This window comes from Xyrauchen texanus, chromosome 2 (assembly GCF_025860055.1).
Source record: "Xyrauchen texanus isolate HMW12.3.18 chromosome 2, RBS_HiC_50CHRs, whole genome shotgun sequence".
Taxonomy (NCBI): domain Eukaryota; kingdom Metazoa; phylum Chordata; class Actinopteri; order Cypriniformes; family Catostomidae; genus Xyrauchen; species Xyrauchen texanus.
Window position 1 is genome coordinate 49,128,693 of NC_068277.1, and position 12,537 is coordinate 49,141,229.

The window sequence follows — 12,537 nt, forward strand, 5'->3', positions numbered from 1 at the left end:
AGTTACCATTCACTGACACGTGCCGTAGCGGAGGCCGGTTAAGGTTCGGTGATGGTTGTAATGAAGCTAGGTCAAAACAAAGTCATTTGTCAGCAATGTTCTGAAATGACATCTGTCTGCTGGCAACATCAGCTTACGTCATGAAACCGTTAATAACAGTCTCCTCTCTGGGAGGTGTGTATGTTTTAAAGAGAGGTGTTGCTGGTCTATTGGTTTCTCCTCTCTCTTTGTGAAATGTAACTCAACACTCCAGTCTGGTTTATACGCATGGCAGTAACCCAGTGTTCTGTGCTTTTTTTCACTGATGCATCACTTGAGTGCCCTGAGAACATGCAGGCATCCGCGTACCTGCTCAGACACACATTCCCAGGCATGTGACTTGTTAACAGAAGAAAGTAATTAGGGTGGGCAGGTCATAAGGTGACCCATCAAAGCTCAGTACTCTGTACTCTCAAAACTGGCAAAGAGCCAGATCCCGAAATGTCAGGGATTATACTCTGATCCACAAATACACACGTTGGCTCAGTGAAATGGCTTGAGACTTTCAAACCATCTAATAAACCTAAGCACTTTGTGTCTTGTTTTGCAGGAGCAATGATAACGATGACACTACAAAGAGGAAGGTCAACCTGGTGTTCGAAAAAATCCAGACCTTGAAGTCACGGGCAGCAGGGAACGTGCAAGGGGACAACAAAGTGAGCTGTTGTTGTGGCATTGTAATTGGTTTCAACAAACAGCTTAGACTGTTAGCCTCTTATAAGAGAGCCTTAGTCTCTCTCTTGGAGAAAGTATAAAGGCCTGCTGGGGTTATTTACTAAGCGAATGGCATAGTCATGGCTAATGTTTAAACATATGCCAGCAAAATCAGAGCACATGGTGCCACAAACCACATTGCACCAACCAAAATCCAAAATTTTCTCACTGTATATTTGGGGTTTAGATGCTCACATTTATAAAAGAATGAACGGTGTAATAGTAAATTAAAATGAGATATCCCACTGATTAAAACAGAAGTGTGATTTATATATCAAATGCATGCTTTGCTGTGACATTGTGTTGTGGAAATCTCGGTTGCACATAAACATTTCTCTCTCAGTCTCCAGACATTGCTGCCCAGGCTAAAGCCCTTCAAGAGCAGAAAGCAACACTGGAAAAAGAGATGGTTGATCTTAAGAAACAGATTGACGATGAAAGCAAGGTAAATATTCTGAGCTTGCCAGTGCATTCTCTATCAACTAATACCTCTACAACTTTAACTCGTCAACTGCACCTTGGACCCCTGCTCTGTCTGTTTAGCCAGTCTGTTAGAAGCTTATGTGTAGACTGAAAATCCCACTCCTATCACCCCTTAAGACAAATAATCAAATTAACCAATTACTGGCTTATTAGAAAGACTGGCCTTAAATCCAAAAAAAGCCATCAGGTGTCTTAGACAGACAATGATTCTAGCCATCCTGTGGGGTGAAAGGTTCAGTAAGATCCTTGTCATTTCGTGTCATTGGTGTCATGTCTTATTATGTCCCTCTCTGCAGAAGCACAGCGATTTGAGCAAGACTCAACAGAAGGTGGGAGAGGGAATGAAGGACTTGCGGAGAGAGCTGGACCAGAGTCATGCAGAGTGCAGCAGACTGCGCGACAAGCTTAGTAAAACAGAGAATGACCTGCGAACTACACTGGAGGAGTAAGACACAGTCTTATGGGCTAAGGAGCTAGTAGGGATGTGCAAAACTTCATTTTCAGAATTGTCTAGTCGGTCAAAGCTGCATTACTATACTAAGTGATGTCATTTTTATTTGTATAGTGCATTTCACAATGCACATCGTTTTAAAGCAGCTTTACAGCAGTGGGCTGTGTACATGCTAAAGACATAAAAGAGTTCTGGGCTCATGGAGACCCAGGTTAGAGTATGTCCTTATCCCATTTCCCTTCTCTCACCCCCACCCCCACACACACACATCATTTACTCACCCTCGTGCAATCGCAGATGTGTACGACTTTCTTCTGCAGAACACAAATACAGATTTTTAGAAGAATATTTTCCACTCTCTAGGTCCATACAATGCCACACAAGTGAATGGTGACCAGACCTTTCAAGCTCCAAAAATCACATAAAGGAAATCCATAAGACTTACTTAATACTGTACATGTCTTCTGAAGTGATGCAATCAATTTGAGTGAGAAAAAGATCAATATTTCAAACCTTTATTACTATGAATCTCCACTTTCAAAGTGGAGATTCATAGTAAAAAAGGACTTAAATATTGATCTGTTTCTCACCCACACCTATCATATCACTTCTGAAGACATGGATAAAACACAAAAGTCTTATGGATTATTTTATGCTGCCTTTATGTGCTTTTTGGAGCTTGAAAGTTTTGATCACTATTCACTTGTATTGTATGGACCTACAGAGCTGAAATATTCTTCTAAAAATCTTCGTTGTGTTCTGCAGAAGAAAGTCATACACATCTGGGATGGCATGAGGGTGAGTAAATGAGTGAATTAAAAAATTTTTATGGGTAACTATTCTTTAAGGTGTGTTCTTGCGTTAATAAATGGCTGGATGGAGAGTAATGTAATGGAACAGAATTGAGATGTATTTAAAACTACTTTTAACTTGACATATCGTCTAGAAGCATCACTAAAAAATATCAAAACTTATTGACAAAAATTTGATAAACTAGTTAAGGTAATTGTTGAGTGACTATTCGGCCATCTTGACCCATATGTATTCTGTAGTATCCTCTGTGAGATGATGGTTTGGACTTTGGACTGGTAGAGGTAGAAAATACAGGTATGAGCCAGGCAAGCTGTCTCTTGTTTAACTTAAGTATGCATGTATTCTGAATGTGTTTGTGTGTGTATGTCAGACTCTTTCAGGTAAAGATGGAGAAAGAGCAGTACCAGACTGAGATCAGAGACCTGCAGGACCAGCTCTCAGAGATGCATGATGAATTGGATGGAGCCAAACAGTCTCAAACAGACAGCACAGAGAAAGAGGCCATGATGGAGGTACAGGACAAAACAGTACAGAATAATACACTTTAATACACATAGATGACATTAATTGCAAGCTTCATTCACATAACGTATTAAAAGCTCTTTATTTATTAAGCCAACAATTTATAGCATCACAGAACAAAGCAATTTGCATATTACAATGATGCTTAAAATCTAACCATATATTGTCTTCTCTAGGACTTGATGCAACTAAAGTTAGACCTCCAGGATCTGTTCCTTGTGAAAGAGGAGCAGGAAGATGTGCTGAGGCGGCGCGAGAGGGAGCTGACCGCCCTCAAAGGAGCTCTGAAGGACGAAGTGGCAACTCACGATCAAGAGGTGGACAAACTTCGAGAGCAATATGAAAAGGAGATCCGTAAGCTGCAAACGGCTGTGGAGGAAGTCAAACAGGTGATCTACAGAAGTATATACTTACAGTACTTCTGCAAAACAATCATTTAAACAGTCTAGCAGTCCTTATACAGTCCAAATATTTTACCACAGAATGCTGCGATTGACCAGTCCTGATCAAGTATTCTAGAAAGGCATAATGTTATAATCATGACATATATTAAGACTATTATTTGTAACTCTCAGTTAAACTTCAATATTCGATCACAATAATCTGATTTACACTTGATATGGTTTTGAAAGAAGGTACACTATGGTACTTTCAGCTATTTATAGATTATCAGCCTTGTCGTCAGATTTGATAGAAAATCAAATTTCATATTGACTTGCTTGTAACAACTAGTCTTATTCTCAATATTGACAAAAAAATTGAGTGTGTTTGATCAACCACATTTTTGTTGAATGTTTTTGAGAGGTTGCTAGACAGATGAGAAAGACCAGCTTAGAAGCAGTAGGTGCAGAACTGAAGGAAACAGGTGAGATTCCAGCATGATTGAAGAAATGAATTGCAGAATAGAAAAAACAGGAAGAGTGAGGTAGTAATCGAGGTAGTCCGAGGATGTCCACAGGGGTCCTTTTTGTGTTTGGCAGAGCTCCTACATGTCCTCATCTATCTGAATGTGCTACTACTATTTATTTTAGCTTGCAATTTAGCTCACTTCCTTTTTGCAACAAAGGAACTTCCTGTCCAAAGGAGGCCATTGTTGTCTCCGTTTAGATTTTAAAAGAGTAAACAGACAAGCCATAATATCTTGGTCCGATGCCACAGTAAATCTGGTGCAACACTGGCTTATTGTGTTTATTTTTGTAATAGAGCTGCAAACTACGTACATCCAGATGTCAGGTGAAAAGTGCTTCGTTTTATTGTTATTATCTATCTACCGATTTTCGTTATTTACGGATATTGGTTTTCTGGGCATATAAAAGAGAGACCAAGCCATCAAGCTGAACGAGTGTTACCATGCGCCTCTTCTTTATGGCTATAGTGTTGGAGGGAAGGCCCCATGTGGAGGAACATTGAAGGGTGAAGCAGTAAACAGAGTTTAGCACTGCTTAATTGCAGTGGCAGGCCGTCACTAATCTAATGAGGCACTGATGGGGTGGATAGCTATTCTCTGTCCCTCTCTTCTCCCCTCTCTTTCTTTGAAAATAAATGATGGGTTTGTTTCAAATGCAAATAGCAGTGGCTATTGCACATGGCCAATAAGTGGGTCACTGTGCAGACTAGGGCTATTACAGATGACACAATGGGGGGGGGGGGTCTATACAAAAAGGTTAGCTTGATTTGTTTTCCTTTGTAATTTATTCCCCATGTTGTAGTTTCCTATACTTGCATTAGAGTTTACATAATTGATCACAGGTTTCCCAATACACCATATGAAGATGTTTGAACAAAGCTCTAGTAATCAGCAATGTGAAAATCTTTAGTAGATAATAGCTATAGTCTGTAATGCAGTTCCATTTTACTGCTGCATATAAAGGTACAGTTGCTTTTCCCTAAAAGCAAGAGGGAGGCCCGAAATGGTTGGGGGCCACAGTGTCCCCCACTAAGCAAAAGATTCCTGATTCTCAATGGTTCAGTGTCAGTGTGACCAGATTATCTCCTTGTTCCATTAGCCCTGTCCCTTTTTCTTATTCGGAACTATCCTCCAGAAAAACTGGACCTTCACCATTGTGTTTTTGCATGTATGCATTTGGTGTTCAAACCAGATCTTTCGGTTTGAACATAATGACTAAATGTTAGCGGTAGACTGATTAAATGGCTGATATATGGCCATTTTGAGATTATCTCAGATCATTGGTTGAGTCTTACCGATTCACAAGTGTTGTTTTTTTGTGAATTGTAAGTGATTATTGTGTAAATAATCAAGTTTATTTCATGTCAGCAATTGCGTAGATCTAATTTGCTGTCATTTAAATTTTATTTAGAATATTTAAGAATAATATAACGTAACATTAGCATTGTAATATCAGTGAATATTAGAAATGTGATATTGCTTTTATACAACAGTTTTATAAGCAATAAATACATTTTGATTGCGTTTACGGGGGCCTGGGTAGCTCCGCAAGTAAAGTCCAGGGCGTGCTGAGCGACTCCAGTCAGGCTTCCAAAGCAACCAATTGGCCCGGTTGCTAGGGTGGGTAGAGTCACATGGGGTAACCTCCTCGTGGTTGCTATAATGTGGTTCTCGCTCTCGGTAGGGCGTGTGGTGAGTTTTGCGTGGATGCAGCGAAGAATAGCGTGAAGCCTCCACACGCGCCATGTCTCCACGGTAACGCGCTCAACAAGCCACGTAATAAGATGCGAGGATTGATGTCTCAGGCACGGTGGCAACTGACATTCGTCCTCCCCCACCCAGATTGAGGGAATTGGACATTCCAAATTAGGGAAAAAAGGGGAGGAAATCGTGCCAAAAAATGTATATATTGAGTGTATTTACAAGCACATTCTTGAGGCACGGTCAAAATTACACTGTTGAAGACATCTTGGGCGGACTGTGAGCGCGTGTGAAACCAGCTAAAACTTTATTGTTAAGCAGCCTCTTTTTAATGCTGCACTTTATACTCCATGAACTTAAGTTAAAAAGAACTGCTGTATACAAAGCACCACCCACACAGTAGTCACTGCCAAACCGAGCAACTTCCCATCTGTCAACATGGCGAATTTGCCTGTCAAAGTTCACCAAACTTGAACTCTTTGTGAAATCCACATGGGGAAATCAGATACCTTCTATCAAGGGAGCCTACAAGCATGGCAGAAAGTAGCATAACACGGCGGTCCCATAGAGATTCTATGGGCGATACACTGGTAAGGAGACAAGATGGCGTTGCTTTTTAATGGGTGTCTGTTTGTGAGGAAATGGCTCATCATTTAATTAATTCTGTCTTCTAATCTTAATTATGTTTTGCACTAAACAATCCTTTTGGAATTAACTATGTGTGGAATTTACTGCAATAAAATTGCTGTTTTATAAGAGAAGACAAAGACAATTTTGCGACAGGTAGGTGTCAGTTTAAGGCTGCTCTTATTAATTTGTATGGGATCTGCAAACGTTATGGTCGTTACATGCTAGTTGACCATTACACACTCTCCTATGTTAAAACGTGGAGGTTGTTATCTCCGTAAATAAAATAATTTCTGGGGAAATTCTTCGCCACCGGAAGTCTATCACGCGATTTTCCCCTTTAGATGGCCTGTGGAATTTCACCTTGCAAAGGTATGTGTGACCGCGCCTTTACACAGATTATGCTTAACTCTTTCCCCGCCAAACACGGAATTTTCCGGGTTTTATGAAAAAACGCTTCCCCGCCAAACACAGAATTTTCCGGGTATCCGTGTTTTAGGTGGTATACGGTAAGGAAGACCCGCACGCATGTTTTGAAAGAGTACCCAACTCTTTGATCAAAGAAACAGACTTCGATCGTCTCAAACGTGAAGTGGAACACCATACTAATACTAAAGCACTTGTTTGATAAAAATGCCTTTTTCTCAGCTTTTTGTCCGAAATGTTGTTTTTGACAAAACCTACCTCTGTTCAAGTGGCAATAAAAAAGAACAAATGAAGATAAAATAAAATCGTTTTTTTTTTGCCTAAAAGCAGAGGCTCAGATCTTTATTTTGATATGTAGCATCTTCATATATTCATGGAAGAAAATATTCTGCGGGCCATTAAAATTTAGCGAAAATCGTCAAAAACCCTGGCGATGGCTGGCAACTTTTTTTAAAAACGCTGGCGGGGAAAGAGTTAATAAGCCGACAACGTGAGGTCATGTAAATGCATTAAATGTTTTTTCTTTTGCCTGTGTTAGATCTCAAACAGCTTAAGATTACACCAATCTAAACGGGTACATTTTTGCCCATAAACCCTGATTTCGTATTGCGTGTAAACACCGTTACCGGTGTTCTTAATGACTTATCCTATGTACGCATTGTGTGCCGGCCTTGTCATGGTTTGATGTCAAAAGGGAAGAACAATGTGGCTTTTCCACTGCACGGTACAACTCGCTTTTTTGGGGGTTTTCCACTGTGGATAGTACCTGGTACCTGATAGTACCACCGGTGGAGGTTCCAAGCGAGCCGAGCCGATACTAAATGTGACGTCAAAATCCTGCAGATCGCTGATTGGTCAGGGAGAATCGTCACTACCAGCATCACTGGATTTTCCGACACGGGACATCAACACGCTAGTTTTAAAGTTAGCAACAGCGATAACAGTATCATTTGTTCACACGACTTTCAAATTGTGAGAAAAAGAATTGGCTGTGCGCAAAACCACGCCGTGGTCATTAAACGAGGTGCAGACAGTCCACTCGTTAGCAATTGAGTGAAACGAAAAAATCTCTCAGCACATGGCTACCACTGGACCTACCAACAGTGTAGGAAAAAGTTAAAAAAAAAATGTAAAAGTGACTACAGAACCATCAAGGAAAAGTGGAAGTGGTTCGACCAAATGGACGTTATCTAAACCGGTGAGCAATGGGAGGGAGAGTGCCCTGGACTGGTGTTGATCCACGATGGAGGATGGTATGTTTTGTTATGTTAACTCTATACTCTCCTTGAAAGCTTCACTTTATTTAGTTGATCATCTACTGGAAGCTTGCTTCTAAAACAACCAGGCCAATTTAACCGTTACACTTGTGTAAAATCACCATGCAACAACTGCTTTGTGCAGCACAATGAGCTAGTAGCCTACAGCTAGCGGTCGTGTTATTGTCTTGGTCAGTTTGTGTCATGTTTAAGATGATATCAGGGCAGTAGAGGCGGCACAACTATGACGATCAGCCTATAATCCCACCCACGTTTAGGTGACATTAAACTGCAGTGGAAATGCAAGCTCAGAAAAGCGAGTAGAGTTGAGGCGAGTTAAACCGTAACGTACAGTGGAAAAGTGCCATAACATTATTATTTTAAGTCTCATGTAAACGTGGTTTTCTTGTTTTGTCTGATTTTTGTTTTAATTTTTATTATAAATAAGCTGATTTTTGGGAGTTGTCAGCATACTGGTGAACATGTACACAGGCTCATTGTTTCTGAAAAATTTGGCCAGTTTGTATATTTTTCTCCGCAAATGAAAAAGGTTCCAAAAACCGGAAAACATGCAGGAGTGATGCATACAAACTAGTAATGTTGTAAAAAGTATCAAACCTCTTGGAACACTGCTTGTGCAATCAAATAAGTCGACCCAATAAATTTCAATTATATCGTCCTCAGCCGCGCTGATCTCGAGATATCTGCATTGGTCATTGAAAAAACAATATCGCTCGATCACTAGTAAAAATCCAAAATCAATATTGCATAGCATGCTGGTATCAGGATATATATGATACCAGGATGTATATGGTGCATTTGATTCCAGTTTTTGAGTGCTGCACATACTCTGTGCAATGTATTTGTTTATTATTTAGGCCGTGGTTGATATGCAGTGGTGACTGTCTATTTGGGGCTGTTTGGGGAGCAGATAGTCTCACAGGACGTGGTGTGTTTCCTCAGGTTGTGATGGCATACTGTTCCGGCCTGTCCTGTGGTGTTTCAGCTGGACGGATAGAGTGGGTGAGGGAAATGGAGTGGGAAGGTAGAGAGATATAGACAAACAGAGTGATGTTTTACATGGAAAAAGAACCAAAACTAGATAAAGTGAAGAACAGCCAGATATAAGCAAATACAGGCTTCAAAGGAATTGCGTGCATCTGGATTCTATGAAGACATAAGTCTTTGCTTCAAAGGGCTTGTTCACCCAAAAATGAAAATTCTGTAATCATTTATTCACCCTCATGTTGTTTCAAACCTGTATGACTTTCTATCTCCTGTGGAACACAAAAGGATTTTTTTGTTAGCCTCAATCACTGTTCACTTTCATCGCATCTTTTTTGTACAATGAAACTTAATGTTGACTGAATCGTCACTACCAGCGTCACTGGATTTCTGACATGCAACATCAACCTGCTAGTTTTAAAGTTAGCAACAGCGATAACAGTATCATTTCACTATCATAAAGGATTCTATTCTATAAAGGATTCTTCTTCTTCATTTGTACACGCGACTTTCGAATTGTGAAAAAAGAAATGGCTGTGCGCAAAACCATGCCGTGATCAATAAACAAGGTGCAGATGGTCCACTCGTTAGCGATGAGCGAAACGAAAAAGTTTCTCAGGAAGTGTCTCAGCTGTTGGCCGCACACGGCTACCACCTGACCTACACACAATGTAGGGAAAAGAGACTACAGAACCATCAAGGAAAAGTGGAAGTGGTTCGACCAAATGGACGCTATCTAAACCGGTGAGCAATGGGAGGGAGAGTGCCCTGGACTGGCGTTGATCCATGATGGAGTATGGTATGTTTTGTTATGTTAACTCTATACTCTGCTTGAAAGCTTCACTTTATTTATTTGACCAGCTACTGGAAGCTTGCTTCTAAAACAACCAGGCAAATTTAACCGTTATACTTGTGTAAAATCACCAAAACTGCTTTATGCAGCCCAATGAGGGCTAGTGGTGACAGCTAGTGGTCGTGTTATTGTTTTGGTTAGTTTGTGTTGTGTTGTGTTTAAGATGATGTCAGGGCAGTAGAGGCGGTGCAACTATGATGATCAGCCTATAATCTCACCCACGTTGAGGGGCACTTAACTGCATTGAAAATGCAAGCTCATAAACGTAAAGCGAGTAGAGTAGAGGTGAGGCGAGTCGAACCGTAACGTGCAGTGGAAAAGTGCCAAAAGGGTCCTTGCTACAGTCTGAGCTCATTGCAGCTCTGGCCTGGATTCTTCTGCCATTGTTCTCACTGTCCTGCAGAGCCATTCCCCTGCTGTCAGATGATGTGTATGGTCCTGGAACCCTACAAACCCCCCACGGCGAGCTCAGCAGAGGGGGTCAACCCATCAGGGCTCCTGCCTTTATGGGATTAAAAACAGAGGCACAAAGCTAAGGATTTAGCACAGGCACCAACTGAGTCCAAACTTTTTGGCTTTGATTTTAAAGTTGGGACAGAATGTAACACAGTGCTAGAGTTTAGTTTGTTAGCTTTGGTGAGTTAGAAAGTGCTTGGAGCGAGGCAGTGATATCTGCACTGTTCATTAAGGAGGCATTGATGTGTGTCTGTGTGAAGTTTATTTTGAATCTGGAATAGGTTTTTGCCTAACCTGCCTCTCAGTTCTATTCAAGTGCTATTATAGTGTATAGAGCCTGAATGAGAATAACTCTGGGCCCCATTTTTGCCTTCTGGGTTACCTGGTCACAAATTAAATGCATAAATCGCGATAATGAAAAATGTTCACGTTAAACATTTTTTTAATCGCGTGCGTTAACACGTTAATTCTGACAGCTCTAACCAAAACGCATTTAGCATTTACAAAATGAAATAAATCAAGTATTTTTCAGCCTATTTAAGGCACATTTATAGGATGAGAGTTTTAAGAAATTTAATGTCCATTGCAATGGATATGCAAACAATGGGGTGACTACTTCTTTCAATTAGTCAACCTCCCACTTAGACTTTGGGAAACGTTTAATGTAACTTGAATTGGTGATATTTTAGTACATTTCCATCTTTATACTGTGGAAGGCTTTGTTTGGAAAAATTTTATTAAAGCACTATATTGTTATATAAGGTTTTTTTTTTCTTTCCTAAGATGGAAATACATTTTAGTTTATGGAAGTTTATATAGTGTCAAATTTTAGCACTTTCAAAATCTGCATCTAAAAAACTAGTGCTGTCAGTCGATTACATTTTGATGCTTTTCAGACAACAATGAAAAAACACACACATGCCTAACATGTCATCAAAGGTTTTAAGTTTTGCAAGCAAGAAATGGCTTTAAGTAAATTTCACCTGTTCTTCCCAACGTCTCTCTGGCTACCTTTTGAAATGAGTAAAGCCGTTTGCACTTAAACCCCACAGCAGCTGCTTAGCATCAACAATACCCTCCTCCTCATCCAGAGAAAATATTTTCTTCTCTCCCTCCCTGAATGAGGAGAGGAACGTATTACAGGCATTATACGCTTACTGGAAAAAGGCCAGTGCTTTTCCTGCAGTGCTTTTTCATTTCCATTTTGAGCAACTCCCGCCAGTCCTCAGGATTTCGTCCAGCTTCTGAAAATTTGTGTTGGTGTTCTTTGTTCACAAGCAAAGCTATTGTAACATAAACTACCAGGATGAAGTAACAGACCCGTATAAATTGCTAAATTACCTACATAAGCAAATCACATCAATAGGGCTGGGTATCGAGTTCGATACATTTTAGGCACCGACTGAATTGTGGACCGAATTATGTAGAAGCTGAAGTCGTTTGGTCTGCAGCATTCAAAGACTTAACACTTTGTGCTCAGATGATAACATTTCAAGCACTGTGGATGACCTGTTGCTTATGTTTCTATGCCTTTCTGTCAAGTCACTGCTTTTCTTGAGAAAATGGCCTGGCACGTAAAGAGAGGTCACATAGGAATAGATGACTAATTGGTCTTGGCCATTTCAGTGAAAACACAAGCTTGATGGTAAAAACAGCACTGAATTTTGGAAACTAGGAGAATATGATTTCCTGCTATTTAGCTTATTTTAAGTTTAATGTGGGTGAAATTACTGCTTGTATATTGTTTTTATATTTGACATCATTAATGTGGCATTTTGGTTGCAATTTAATGTCATGATAATGTTTAACGTCATATATTTGCAGTCATTTGTGTGTTGTCTCTAGGACTGGGTAAATATACAGATTTTCCACTGCGTCGTGATCTTCATATCGATTCTTAAATCCCAAGATCGATCATTTACTCTGTTAAACTTTCTACAAATCACTCACATATGAGACCAAATTTGCGACTAGCCACTCAGCAAATTGAGTAGTATAGTGTTGAAGAAGTTCAGCATCCTTTCCCTGCATGTTGAGAGTAAAAGTTTGATTTCACTCGAACTGTGTCCAAAAGTGAGATCTACGCAATCCAGTTCTCATTTAATGTGTCATTTCATATCCTGTCTGTTCTTTACAGTCAATATTTGATCAAAAACAAGGAAAAAATAAACATTCTAATCACGAATAGCATGGAAGAGGTAAAGAAGCCATTAGAGTCATCTATTGTTTTATTTGCTAATTTACAGATGATCTTCACAGATCTTCATCATCTTAAAGCCAAAGT

General features: G+C 40.0%; 1 protein-coding gene across 34 annotated transcripts in view; it reads left to right on the forward strand.

The window, feature by feature from the left end:
- LOC127658606 (cingulin-like protein 1) overlaps positions 1 to 12,537 on the forward strand; it is a 46,203-nt gene that overhangs the window by 10,262 nt on the left and 23,404 nt on the right. For all 34 annotated transcript variants that reach the window (XR_007972413.1, XR_007972424.1, XR_007972419.1 and 31 more), the window contains exons 4-8: positions 590 to 695; positions 1,097 to 1,198; positions 1,533 to 1,681; positions 2,871 to 3,012; positions 3,199 to 3,411. Coding sequence is in view for 1 of the 34 variants with exons in the window: in XM_052147983.1 (XP_052003943.1) it covers positions 590 to 695; positions 1,097 to 1,198; positions 1,533 to 1,681; positions 2,871 to 3,012; positions 3,199 to 3,411 (712 nt within the window). In the remaining 33 variants the exon portion in view is untranslated. The remainder of the gene's footprint in view (positions 1 to 589; positions 696 to 1,096; positions 1,199 to 1,532; positions 1,682 to 2,870; positions 3,013 to 3,198; positions 3,412 to 12,537) is intronic.